This window comes from Engystomops pustulosus, chromosome 2, assembly GCF_040894005.1.
Source record: "Engystomops pustulosus chromosome 2, aEngPut4.maternal, whole genome shotgun sequence".
Lineage (NCBI taxonomy): Eukaryota > Metazoa > Chordata > Amphibia > Anura > Leptodactylidae > Engystomops > Engystomops pustulosus.
In genome coordinates this window covers 114777253-114791915 of record NC_092412.1, presented here as the reverse complement: position 1 = coordinate 114791915, position 14663 = coordinate 114777253, and the positions used below count along the sequence as shown (strand labels likewise).

Here is a 14663-nt window from a genome sequence, read left to right as displayed (position 1 = left end):
ATTTGGGGGCCACAAACTACAGTAGCTGAACAAATTGTAGCTACCTCATAGCCAAAGGCACAGTGCACACACCAAGTCTCACCACACTGCAAATTGTAATAATAATAGCAATTCCTTTAAATGGCGCACACAGATTACCCAGCTCTGCACAGAACTTGCCAAACCGGCCCCTGTCCCTAATGGGGCTAACAATCTAATCAGCCTACCATTATGTTTTTGAATGTGGGAGGAAACCGGAGGACCTGGAAGAAACCCACGCAAACACGGAGAGAACATACAAACTCTTTGCAGATGTTGACCCTGGGATTTAAACCCAGGTCTCCAGCGCCCTTTAAAGAAAATTCTCAAATTTTAATCCCCTAGTGATGTTTACACAAGAAGGATCATTTTTAACCCCTTACTTTACAATTTTACAGGAAAAAAGGCTATATACTATAGGGGTATTCCAGGAATAAGCATAATTCATATACAAAAGGGCACTCAAAATATAAGCTAATGTGTAATTTAAAATTTTGCTCCCCTTAGCAGAAAATGCTGGTGACATAGACTGTAATGAAGAATTAAAATGCTACTGTCCCTTTAATCAGTCCGTTAAGGAGCATACACAGGACAGAAGATGGCCACTGGTCACATGTCCTGCACCTGCCTGGGCAGGTCATGTGATCACCACTACGTTTGGCTGTAGTTGGTTGCAGTACATCCAGTATGGACAGTGTTGTGGTAATATTTGGTTATGACAGTTACACATCATTACTATGGTAACAGAGCAAGACAGTCTGTTATATCATCACCGGGAGCAGAGCATAAGAGGGAGGAGGAGTTACTGAGAACTAATGGATCATGGAACTTGTAGTTTCCAGTGGCAGCCATCTTAGTGATAACTCAACCCACTTTAGAGAGGCCATAAATTTTGTAAATCATAAAACCAAACTATTTAAGCTCAGTTTTGTGACAAATGACATTGTTGTATTCATTTATTTATATCATCATGTTTTTTGTGTCAGACGTTCATATTCCCGGAATACCCCTTTAAGAACACCCGACTTACAGACGACCCCCTAGTTACAAACGGACTTCTGGATGTTGGTAATTTACTGTACTTTAGCATTAGGCTAAAATGATCAGCTTTAATAGTTATCACAGGTGTCAGCAATTAAGATTTATTGTTAATCCTGGTTCTTATGACAACTCAACATTTTTAAAATCCATTTGTCACCCCAGCCAAATTCTTTTTGGTCTCCGTTACAATTATAAAGTATACAGTTCCAACTTACATACAAATTCAACTTAACAAACCTACAGAACCTATCCTGTACATAAACCAGGGACCGCCTGTTTTGATAATGAAAGTTCAATAAAAACTCGCCAAGAGTCCCTTTAAAATTATCACATTTATTGGACTAGGTTAAAGGAAACCTAGCACTTCTGAAGGTAGGTATGAGATGTAAACACCGGGCACCAGCTCAGGGTGAGCTTGTGCCGGAGCTTAACTTAGCTAGTGTTTTAAACCACTATATCGCAGTTTAAACACATTTTGATTTACAGCCCCGAGGTAGCTTCGGCGCTGCGCACGGCCGTGTCCGCACGTGACGCCTCCGGCGCTTCCAGCGCCGTAGCTACCTCGGGGCTGTAAATCAAAATGTGTTTAAACTGCAATATAGCTAAGTTCCGGCACAAGCTCACCCTGAGCTGGTGCCCGGTGTTTACATCTCATACCTACCTTCAGAAGTGCTAGGTTTCCTTTAAGGAATAAATTAGATTGATAGGAGTTCCTTGTTTGCTTGCTATTTTGTCTCTGTTACATAGCATGGCATCAAACCTACTCCTCCAAATTTAGTAACAGGAGATAAAAAAAAACAAAAACAAAAACATTTTAATGAAAACAGGGGCTCCAGGAATTGGATGCCCATTGTTCAACAACTCATCGCATATCCTGTTACAAAAGAATAGGTATTGCTAGGAAAAACTCTTTTAAAATAATATACATTCTTTACACTTAAAACATATCAAGTTTATGCTAAATATTGAAAGAACGTTAGACATTTACAGCAAAAACTTCCTTGAAGAGTTCTAGTGACAATACTGCACAGTTCTGAGGGGCTTCCAGTGCTTGGCTTGACCAATGAACAAGAGCCACAGCTGGTTCTGGAGATTTTGCACGGGGCCCAAGCCTCCCATTCCCTGTAGCAGGTATACTCGATTGTTCTAGTATAGCCTGGCGCAGCATATGACGTAAGCTGGTGACTGAGCAGAAGGCCAACAACAATTCTAACACCTGAAAAATAGAGATTTCCAATTAGTTAGGAATGGATTTAATACAGAAGATATTTACACACATGAATTTAGAATGGCCACATTTGTTTTACTTCTTAAGTACCGTATTTTTCGGACTATAAGGCGCACAGAAAATCCTTTGATTTCTCAGAAATCATAGGTGCGCCTTATATATAAACCATATTTACAGACAACAGCTGCCTTTAACTGTGCACAGGTCTGCCACCTGCTGGTCATTCATCCTTATAATCCCGTGCACCTTATATATGAACCTAGGCGTTTTAGCAGGAATTTATTGATGGTGCGCCTTATAATCCGATCCGGTGCACCTTATGCAGATCCGGTGCAAAAAATACAGTAACATTTTCCTGAAATGCCTCACATGGAAATTATAGTCTTTTTGTGATATGTTTTATACAGTTAAACCTGTATTTCACCGAATAGGTGCTGCCTCTTCCACGGACCGCCCCACTCGCTCCATAGCTCGGCAGGGACTGCCGTGCGTCATGCGACAGTCACTGCCCCGAATTCCGCCCCCCTCACGACCGCTTTGAGAGTGGTCCGGCGTTTCCAGCGTACTCCGCAGCGGTGTTAGATAGCGTTATCGGAGGTTTCCGATAAAGCTACCAGTGTAACACTTCTGCGTTTGTTTCATCACTAGGAGCTGCTTACTTTAGTAAACACACAAAGTAATACAGTTAAATTGAATAAAAATATATAAGACATAAAATAAATTAAACATTTTATATTAAACATTACCAGGACAACCTTCACCTTGATTGTTACTGATTGAATGTGTTTCATTGGAAACACATATGCAGTTGGACAGAGCCCCTCCCCCATACATTGCATTACATTAACGCAATGCAAATGCCCAATCTGACTGCACCCTAAAAATTTAATCCAGATAATACAATGCATTCAGGAAAAGAAAAAAGTATCATGGTATTGCACTCAAAATTTCTGGTATTGATGGAACCCTAACAGGCACACGCAGGCTGTAGCCGCCCCTTCAACTGGGGACTTGCCACACGCTGCTGGCAGGGAGCCAGGTAATGTAAGTAAACTTATATAAACTACTAAAATGATTCAAAATACTGACAAAGGCATTTTTTAAATCAGCACAACATAGGCTATTGGAACTGGCAACAAGCTAAAAATCACATTCCTGGTGACAGGTTCATTTTAAATTGGGAAAATTAATATCCTACACATCCTGTAAAAAATAAAATAAAAGATCATATAAAAGACGAAAAATACCTTAAAAGCTGAATCTGGATCTTTGCCATGAAGAAGGCCTAGTACTTGGATAAGGCATGAATTAAAATGTTCATATCTAAGGTAGTACAAAATAAATGAATTAAGGGATGCAAAAAAAGTAAAAACACTTCTGAATTATCTCATACATCTATCAATAGAGAGAGATATATACACACATGTAATTGACAAAGTAATATAAAAGCCTACCTTGATAAATAATCTGCAACTTTGGGATTTTTTAACAAATCCATAAGAAGGTCCACAGAATATTTTCGTGTTAATGTGCCATCCCCATTGACAAGAATATTAAATATTAGCTGAAAAGTTTGATGGATGTTTCTGGAATGAAAAAGCTATAAAGAAAATGACAATTTAGCCAGAAAGTGAAAATTACTGCAAGTTATACAGTTCCCCATGTACAAAATATATTATTTAAATATATAAAACAAATAAAAAAACGGATCACTCAAAACAAATGGCTCTTATTTTTCTATTTAAAAGGGAGTATTCCAGATTCTATGCTCCGCCCTCACAAAGAACAGCCAGCATTTTACCTTAAAGAGGACCTGTCACCTGTAAAAACAGCACTAGGAGCTGCTTACTGAAGTAAGCAGCTCCTAGTGCTATAACAGACGCAGCAGTGTTACACTCTGATAACTCTAGCAAACACTGCCGCGATCTACACCGAAAATGCAGGACTGCGCTTGTAAGCGGTCGGGTGTATTCATGAGCAGGCGGAGCTAGGGGCAGTGACTGCCGCATGATGCTCGGCAGTCACTGTCAGCCTATGGAGTGGGCGGGGTGGTCCAGGGGAGAGGTAATGCCTCGGACCGCCACTCGTGAATATGCCGGATCGCTTACAGGGCAGTTCGGTGTTTCTAGTGTACATGCAGTGTCTGCCAGGGTTATTAGAGGTTTCTGATAATGCTAGCGGTGTAACACTGCCGCTGCTTCTGTTGTAGCACTAGGAGCTGCTTACTTTAGTAAACAGCTCCTAGGGACGTTTTTTTTTTTATAAAAGTGACAGGTTCTCTTTAAATGGCTATTCCAGGTACATGAACATCGGATAAAAAACACTGCAATGCAATAAATTAACGGATACAGCAAAATTCATTGTCGTTAATTAGAAAATGGAGCTTCAATAGTTTGCCCATGACATTTTGTGGATCATAAAAGCAATCTAAACTTGGCAGAGTTATCTTCAAGATGGGCACCACAAGATACCACAACTACCATGAGCCCTCAGAAAACTGGCACAGAAGCGTGTGTATACACACCGATGTGTGTATAGCCGCCATCATTACACATTACTCCACCAAGATGCTGTCTCACCACAACATTGGCCATACTGCAATATGCCACAAAACAAAAATTTATTTGTTGCACACCCCATACATGTAATAGATGAACATATGTAGAGTTCATTAGATACCTCAGTCATGTGTTCATATAAAATAAATAAATAAATAACTCAAATCTGTTTTTCAGCTAGAAATTTTAAGACAGGCACAACCTTCACAATACAGCGATAAAACAGATAAAAAGTAAAGGCACCCCTACATCCCATATATTTTTTTTTTAAAGCAACCAGGCGATTGCATTAGTCTTGATTAACAGTTTACCTCCTGCAACCTTGTGACAAACACAAATAAGTTAAAACAAAAATGCATCTAATCACAAATTTGTAACTAAAACTCACATAAAAAAACAGGTTCACACAAATAGGGATGTAAAAATAATAAAGACAAACTAATAGGGCAGATGAGTTTGAGCTTCCCCGTTCGATGTTTTTTTCAGTACCCCCAGATTCGACATGCTGTACAGGCTCAATTTGACCTGGAGGAGGTGTCATTCTCTTCCTTTAAAGTGAAACATGGGGTAGTGCCTGCTAATCATATGAGGGGGCTAATATCTCTTTTGTAAAGGGTGTTACTGGATGAGGTGTTAGGGGACCCAATGGTGGAGGTCAGGAGAAAGTGGGAAAAGAGAGTTGGGCATATGGAAAACTAGGTAGGTGTAGGTGTGTGTGTGTAGGTAGGTGTAGGTGTGTAGGTGTGTGTGTGTGTAGGTGTGTGTGTGTGTAGGTGTGTGTGTGTGTAGGTGTGTGTGTGTGTAGGTGTGTGTGTGTGTAGGTGTGTGTGTGTGTAGGTGTGTGTGTGGGTGTGTGTAGGTGTGGGTGTGTGTAGGTGTGGGTGTGTGTGTAGGTGTGTGTGTGTGTGTGTAGGTGTGTGTGTGTAGGTGTGTGTGTGTAGGTGTGTGTGTGTAGGTGTGTGTGTGTAGGTGTGTGTGTGTAGGTGTGTGTGTGTGTGTAGGTGTGTGTGTGTGTGTGTGTGTGTGTGTGTGTGTAGGTACTGGCATCTCCAAGTACGCTTTCTTTAAATGTGGCAAAGACAGCCGGGCCTGCTTCATAAAGTGTATCGGACGCCACGGTTGTTGAAAATAATGGGTTTGAGGGGGATTTGAGAAGGGGTTTGAGCATGCCATTATTATTCTGGTGCAGTGCCCAATTGTAAAAAAAAAATTACATTAAATAAAAATAAAGATTTATTTATACCACAATACACAACATTTAGCAAGAATTTACACTCCCAAAAAAGCCAAAACACAATTCATGCAATATTTGGTTGCAAACCATAAATTGTGTAAATAATATATATTATATATATACTCCCAAAATAAAAAGCTCCTATTTTGTCAAAATATTTTTTCTGAAATCACACCCTAAGTACACAAAAATAACTTTATAATTAATATACACAACAACCTTCATGCAACTTTGCAGCAAACTGATAAAATGTGGTGTTACGAAAAAAAAAGTTTATACAAATATCTAAATTAGCCTGAGGCACACGTCACCTGAGCACCTCATAGCTCCACCACTCAGTAAATATGCACCTCCTGCTTATTCACTTCTCCATCCCTCCCTGGTCTCCGCAAACAGCCAGTGACGTCAGCCAGCTGTCTGCAAATCTCGCTGTAATGAAAAACCAAAATGAAGTCGAAGATACAACATGTCTGCTCTTGAGATAAAAGTTAGTTCATGTTACCTTATTTCACCCATAAATAAGCCCAAATCAACATTTTGATCCTCATTAAGTTTGATATATTCTTATCCTCATTTGGCACTCTGCTAGGTATTACACACCTGCTGGGATGTGTCCATCTCCTGGGATGCTTTCCAATGAAAATTGGCTACTTTCATGGGAAACTATACCATTAGGAGAATAATGAGAAAAAAAAAAAAAAAACATGTGCATACACATGTTTTTCCATATAGTTTGGTGACGCAGACATGGGGTATAAAACTTCTGTACTATCACCTAGCGGTGGATTTGAGAGAATTGAGAGCTAGCTATTGACTGATGCTATACTTATTGGGTACTTGTGGGACGCCTCAAGATACCCGTCAATACCTGTCATTCTACTGCTTGGTGATAGTCCGTGAAGACCACTATCTGCCGAAGGTCATCAATGATGCTGGACAGAGTTGTAAGTTGATAAGCCCGTGAAGATTTTGTGTGCTGGAGCTCATCAATGAAAGCTGACAGTGTTGTGAGTATAACATTTGATATTTAACTCTTTATATACTTTCTGTATTACAATAAACCTTTTAAATATTGTTGACTGTGTAATTTTTCTTATTCTATAACACGAAATCCAAAAGAACCTGTCACTCTTTGTAATACACTTGCGCATGCGAGATATGTGCCTGAGCTCCTCAGGCCAATTTACATATTTGAATAAACTTTTTTTTTCTAGAGGTTACGATCGGCCTTACATGGACAGTCTACTGTAAAGTACTCCAAGATTTCCTAAAAACTACTGTGAGGGACTGATTAATGGCGATTTGTTCCTTCTATTAGAAGAAGCTTTAAACTTCTCAACAAAAATGGAGAGGTGCTTGATCTCGGCAGGACAGCTGTCTGCAGCCAACACACTTCAGAGCATCTTGTGAAGGTCAAGGACACAAGGAATAACACACTTCTCTGCTATCAGCAGCAGCTTTTCTGGGTGACAGTCTATAGAGCTTAAAAGCTGCCACATGAAAAGAAACACAGGCTTCAGTGTGCATGTATTCATATAAAGTCTCCATACAATCACACACTACTGTGCCTTGAGCTATTGCAGAAGTCACACAACACATAAAGCAACACAAGCCGCAATGCATGGAATTGTGTAACTACAGTCCAAAAATCAATGTTTAGAAAAAAAATAACTAAATCACATTTTGTTTATCAAGCAGACAGCTGCACACGTCTGTACTACTTGAAGAGAGCAAGGGGCAGCGTAATTCCCCGAGTAAGATTTGTTTGAGGAACATTTCTAGAGACGCATCAAGCTGTCTGCGCCAGAATTCTAAGGTAAAAACCTGTATGAAATATCCTACGCCACATTTATTAAAGTTTTTATAGCATTTTTAGCCACTCTTCTGACTTGTTTGAAAAAGAGTTGTGGTCCTGCGACAAAAAGTCAGCGCAGCAAATAAAATGGAAGTTGCTGCATCAAACTAAAGCAACTAATAGATGCGGCAAAGTAGGATTCAATAATCTTATGCTGCTCCTGATTTATGATTCAACAACAAAGTGATAAATCTGGAGATAGTCTGACACATGCGACACATTGATACATACTCCATTGGGTTATAATTAGAGATGAGCGAACATGCTCGTCCGAGCTTGATGCTCGGTCGAGCATTAGGGTACTCGAAACTGCTCGTTACTCGGACGAATACTTCGCCCGCTCGAGAAAATGGCAGCTCCCGCCGTTTTGCTTTTTGGCGGCCAGAAACAGAGCCAATCACAAGCCAGGAGACTCTGCACTCCACCCAGCATGACGTGGTACCCTTACACGTCGATAGCAGTGGTTGGCTGGCCAGATCAGGTGACCCTGGGATAGACTAGCCGCTGGCCGCACTGCTCGGATCATTCTGTCTCTGGATGCCGCTAGGGAGAGAGCTGCTGCTGCTCAGGGAAAGCGTTAGGGTGTTCTATTAGCTTACTGTTAGGCAGGAGTGATTCTCAAAGAACCCAACAGCCCTTCTTAGGGCTACAATAACGTTCTACTTTTTTTATTTTAATTTGCATCTTTTACCATTTTGTGAGGAATTAGCAGGGGGACTTGCTACCGTTGTGTTTAGCTCTTAGTGGCACACATATCCATAGCAAAGACCGAAGTGGGAAAATTCAGTAGGGGTTGGATTTCTATTAGGCAATAACTCAGTGTCATCTCATCTGGCATAGTAGTGTGCTTCCTTTGATACTTGGCTAGAAAATAGCCATAGGAGAATACAAACAGCTTCTTGAAGCCTACAGTAGCGTTCTATATATTTGATTTCTGGTTGATCTGCTGGTGGCTGTAGTTTCTGCAGTGCATGTACTTGCCAATTCTGAGCAATTTGTAGTGAGACTTGCGACCGCTGTGTTCTGCGCTTAGTGGCGCACATATCCATAGCAAAGGCCGAAGTGGCAAAATTCAGTAGGGGTTGGATTTCTATTAGGCAATAACTCAGTGTCATCTCATCTGGCATAGTAGTGTGCTTCCTTTGATACTTGGCTAGAAAATAGCCATAGGAGAATACAAACAGCTTCTTGAAGCCTACAGTAGCGTTCTATATATTTGATTTCTGGTTGATCTGCTGGTGGCTGTAGTTTCTGCAGTGCATGTACTTGCCAATTCTGAGCAATTTGTAGTGAGACTTGCGACCGCTGTGTTCTGCGCTTAGTGGCGCACATATCCATAGCAAAGGCCGAAGTGGCAAAATTCAGTAGGGGTTGGATTTCTATTAGGCAATAACTCAGTGTCATCTCATCTGGCATAGTAGTGTGCTTCCTTTGATACTTGGCTAGAAAATAGCCATAGGAGAATACAAACAGCTTCTTGAAGCCTACAGTAGCGTTCTATATATTTGATTTCTGGTTGATCTGCTGGTGGCTGTAGTTTCTGCAGTGCATGTACTTGCCAATTCTGAGCAATTTGTAGTGAGACTTGCGACCGCTGTGTTCTGCGCTTAGTGGCGCACATATCCATAGCAAAGGCCGAAGTGGCAAAATTCAGTAGGGGTTGGATTTCTATTAGGCAATAACTCAGTGTCATCTCATCTGGCATAGTAGTGTGCTTCCTTTGATACTTGGCTAGAAAATAGCCATAGCAATAGGATAGGATTGTTTGGTTTTAAAAACTAAAAAAAAAACAAAAAACACAAAAAAAAAAAAAAAGAAGTAAAAAAAAAAAAAAAAGTTATAACTCTCATTTTAAAAATGTTTAACCCGAGGGCTAGGGGTAGAGGACGAGGGCGGGGACGTGGGCGTCCAACTACTGCAGGGGTCAGAGGCCGTGGTCCTGGGCGGGGTGAGACACCACCTGCTGATGAGGGAGCAGGGGAACGCCGCAGAGCTACACTCCCTAGGTTCATGTCTGAAGTTACTGGGACTCGTGGTAGAGCACTGTTGAGGCCAGAACAGTGCGAACAGGTGATGTCGTGGATTGCTGACAATGCTTCGAGCAATTTGTCCACCACCAGTCAGTCTTCCACGCAGTCCACCCATGTCACCGAAATCCCCACTCCTCCAGCTCCTGCACCTCAGCCTCCTCCCCCCCAGTCTGCCCCCTCCCAGGAAAATTTGGCATTTGAACCGGCATACTCTGAGGAACTGTTTTCTGGACCCTTCCCACAGTCACAAACCACTTGTCCGGTTGCTGCTGAGCAATTTTCCGATGCCCAGGTTTTCCACCAGTCACAGTCTGTGGGTGATGATGACCTTCTTGACGTAGTGGAAGTGTGTAAAGAGGTGTCCGACGATGAGGAGACACGGTTGTCAGACAGTGGGGAAGTTGTTGTCAGGGCAGGAAGTCCGAGGGGGGAGCAGACTGAGGGATCGGAGGATGATGAGGTGACAGACCCAAGCTGGGTTGAGAGGCCGGGTGAACACAGTGCTTCTGAGACGGAGGAGAGTCCTCGACCTGAACAGGTTGGAAGAGGCAGTGGTGGGGCCAGACGGAGAGGCAGGGCCAGAGCTGGTGCATCAGCGCCACTGTCAACTAGTGAAGCTCCCGTGGTGAGGGCTCTTGCGGCGAGGGCTAGATCTTCAGAAGTGTGGAGGTTCTTTAAGGAAACACCGGATGACCGACGGACTGTGGTGTGCAACATTTGCCAAACCAGGCTCAGCAGGGGTTCCACCACTACTAGCTTAACTACCACCAGTATGCGCAGGCATATGAATGCTAAGCACCCCACTCAGTGGCAACAAGCCCGTTCACCTCCGGCCGTGCACACCACTGCTCCTTCCCCTGTGTCAGCTGCTAGTCAGCCCCCTGCCCAGGACCCTGGCACAAAAACCCCATCGTCGCCTCCACGATCCTCCACAGCATCCACCAGCGTTCAGCTCTCCATACCCCAGACGCTGGAGCGGAAACGCAAATATAGTGCAACCCACCCGCACGCCCAAGCCCTTAATGTGCACATCTCCAGATTGCTTAGCCTGGAGATGCTGCCCTATAGGCTAGTAGAGACCGAGGCCTTTCGCAACCTCATGGCGGCGGCCGCCCCTCGGTATTCGGTCCCCAGCCGCCACTACTTTTCCCGATGTGCCGTCCCAGCCCTGCACCAGCACGTGTCAGACAACATCATCCGTGCCCTGACCAACGCCGTTTCTGACAAGGTCCACCTGACCACGGACACGTGGACGAGTGCTGCCGGGCAGGGCCACTATATATCGCTGACGGCACATTGGGTTAACTTGGTGGAGGCTGGGACCGAGTCTGACCCTGGGGCTGCTCATATACTGCCGACGCCGAGGATTGCGGGGCCTACCTCGGTCCAGGTGTTTCAGGCCTACTATGCCTCCTCCTCCTCCCACCCCTCCTCCACCTCCTCCTCCGAACTACCATCCGTGGGCACGGCGCCATCAGTCGGTAGCTCTAGGCACAGCAGCAGTGCCGTCGCTAAGCGACAGCAGGCGGTGCTCAAACTGCTGAGCCTAGGCGACAAAAGGCACACCGCCCAAGAGCTATTACAGGGCATCACGGCGCAGACTGATCTGTGGCTGGCACCGCTGAACCTCAAGCCGGGAATGGTTGTGTGTGACAACGGCCGTAACCTGGTGGCGGCTCTGCAACTCGGCAGACTGACACATGTGCCATGCCTGGCCCATGTGTTAAATCTGATAGTGCAGCGTTTCCTCAAGACATACCCCAATCTGTCTGATTTGCTCACGAAGGTGCGCCGCATCTGTGCGCATTTCAGGAAGTCCAGCCCAGATGCTGCCACTCTCAGGGCAGCGCAGCGCCGCCTCCAACTGCCCGCTCACCGACTGTTGTGCGACGTGCCCACGAGGTGGAATTCAACACTGACCATGTTATCCAGAGTTTACCAGCAGCGCAGAGCGATTGTAGACTGCCAGATGTCAACTTCCACCAGAACTGGTAGTCAGGTCAGTCAGCTTCCTCAAGTCTACAATGAGGAGTGGACGTGGATGTCTGATATCTGTCAGGTGCTGAGTAACTTTGAGGAGTCAACACAGATGGTCAGTGGCGATGCCGCCATCATCAGCCTCACCATCCCGCTGCTTGGCCTGTTGAAAAACTCTCTGGTCAGCATGAAGGAGGAAGCTTTGCGCTCGTCACAAGAGACGGGGGAAGAATATTCCCTTGTTGATAGCCAAAGCACCCTGAGGTCTGTTTCTCAGCGCATATCGGAGGAGGTGGAGGTGGAGGAGGATGAGGAGGAAGAGGAGGAGAATGTTGGCGAGACACAAGAGGGGACCATTGTTGAGTCCTTCACTGTTCAGTGTGTATGGGCAGAAGAAGAGGAGTTGGAGGAGTTGGAGGAGGAGGAAATGGACAGTCAGGCCAGTGAGGGGAGTGAATTCTTACGCGTTGGTACTCTGGCGCATATGGCAGATTTCATGCTAGGCTGCCTATCCCGTGACCCTCGCGTTCAAAGAATTTATTCCAGCACCGATTACTGGGTGTTCACTCTCCTGGACCCACGGTACAAGCAAAATCTTCCCACTCTCATCCCTGGAGAGGAAAGGAGTGTGAGAATGCATGAATACCAGCAGGCCCTGGTGCACAAGCTGAAACAGTATTTCCCTTCTGACAGCGCTAGCGGCAGAGTGCGTAGTTCTGCGGGACAAGTAGCGAGGGAGAGTAGGCGAGCAGGCAGCTTGTCCAGCACTGGCAAGGGTACGCTTTACAAGGCTTTTGCCAGCTTTATGTCACCCCAGCAAGACACTGTCACCTGTCCCCAGTCTCGGCAGAGTAGGGCTGATCTTTACAGAAAGATGGTGAGGGAGTACGTAGCTGACCATACCATCGTCCTAAATGATCACACAGCTCCCTACAACTACTGGGTTTCAAAGCTGGACATGTGGCACGAACTGGCGCTGTACGCCTTGGAGGTTCTTGCCTGCCCTGCCGCTAGCGTCTTGTCCGAGCGGGTTTTCAGTGCAGCTGGTGGCATCATCACCGATAAGCGTACACGCCTGTCGACTGACAGCGCTGACAGGCTGACGCTTATTAAAATGAATAAAGGCTGGATTTCTCAGAATTTCCAATCTCCACCAGGTGAAGGAAGCTCAACCTGAATAATTGATCCACTCCTCCTCCTCCTCATTTTCCTCCTTCTCCTCCTCTTTGTACAGTAAAGCAGAGGAAAATGGCTATTTTTTGACAGGGCCCACTGGCTCTTGCTATAGTACTTCATGCATTTAATTTTTCTGGAGGGCCACCTACCCGGTCCTCTGTTTGAAACAATTTTTGTGAGTGCCACATACAGGCACTCAATCTATTCCATTTTTCTGGAGGGCCACCTACCCGGTCCTCTGTTTTAAAAAATTTTTGGGACTGCCACATACAGGCACTCAATCTATTCCATTTTACTGGAGGGCCACCTACCTGCTCCTCTGGTTTGAAACATTTTTGGGACTGCCACATACAGGCACTCAATCTATTCCATTTTACTGCAGGGCCACCTACCTGCTCCTCTGGTTTGAACAATTTTTGGGACTGCCACATACAGGCACTCAATCTATTCCATTTTACTGCAGGGCCACCTACCTGCTCCTCTGGTTTGAACAATTTTTGGGACTGCCACATACAGGCACTCAATCTATTCCATTTTACTGGAGGGCCACCTACCTGCTCCTCTGGTTTGAAACATTTTTGGGACTGCCACATACAGGCACTCAATCTATCCCATTTTACTGGAGGGCCACCTACCTGCTCCTCTGGTTTGAAAAATGTTTGGGACTGCCACATACAGGCACTATCCAAATTAAATTGTCTCCATAGCAGCCTCCACACGTTGTCTCCATTGCTACCTCCAAAAGTCGTCCATATAGCTGCCTCCATACATCGTCCCTTTATCAAACGAGGTGTGTCAGGCAGAAATTTGGGTTGTTTTCATGGATTTCACATCAAAGTTGTTAACTTTGTCGCCACCCTGCTGTGTTATCCACAAAATATACTGGCAAACTTTTACCATTTAGGGATATTATTTCAGCGCTTCTTGCGCATCTGTTTACATTCCCCTCACCCGGCATATCCTAAACTTATAAGAACGCTACTACACTTGATCTTATACAAAAGGTTCTTAGAAGTGCTGTTTGGGGAGTAGCCTAGAGACAGGGGCTTGGATTGGCGAAAGCTCGCCTGGCAGCGGAACGCCAGCTCCATGCGCATCATGCGCTTCTTGCGCATCTGTTTACATTCCCCTCACCCGCCATATCCCAAACTTATGAGAACGCTACTACACTTAACTTGGTGCAGGCTGGGACCGAGTCTGACCCTGGGGCTGGTCATATACTGCCGACGCAGAGAATTGCGGGGCCTACCTCGGTCCAGGTCTCAAAGGCCTACTATACCTCCTCCCACCCCTCCTCCACCTCCTCCGAATTACCATCCGTGGGCATGGCGCCATCAGTCGGTAGCTCTAGGCACAGCAGCAGTGCCGTCGCTAAGCGACAGCAGGCGGTGCTGAAACTGCTGAGCCTAGGCGATAAAAGGCACACCGCCCAAGAGCTATTACAGGGCATTCCACATCAAAGTTGTTAACTTTGTCGCCACCCTGCTGTGTAATCCCCAAAATATACTTGCAAACTTTTACCATTTAGGGATATTATTTCAGCGCT

At 44.8% G+C, this 14663-nt stretch overlaps 1 protein-coding gene across 2 annotated transcripts in view; it reads right to left on the bottom strand.

The window, feature by feature from the left end:
• The window catches only part of CIP2A (cellular inhibitor of PP2A), a 35935-nt gene that overhangs the window by 9584 nt on the left and 11688 nt on the right, over positions 1-14663 (bottom strand). For both annotated transcript variants that reach the window (XM_072136073.1, XM_072136074.1), the window contains 3 exons: positions 3742-3887; positions 3535-3610; positions 2048-2275 (listed from right to left, as the gene is read on the bottom strand). In XM_072136073.1, the coding sequence (XP_071992174.1) occupies positions 2048-2275; positions 3535-3610; positions 3742-3887 (450 nt within the window). The remainder of the gene's footprint in view (positions 1-2047; positions 2276-3534; positions 3611-3741; positions 3888-14663) is intronic.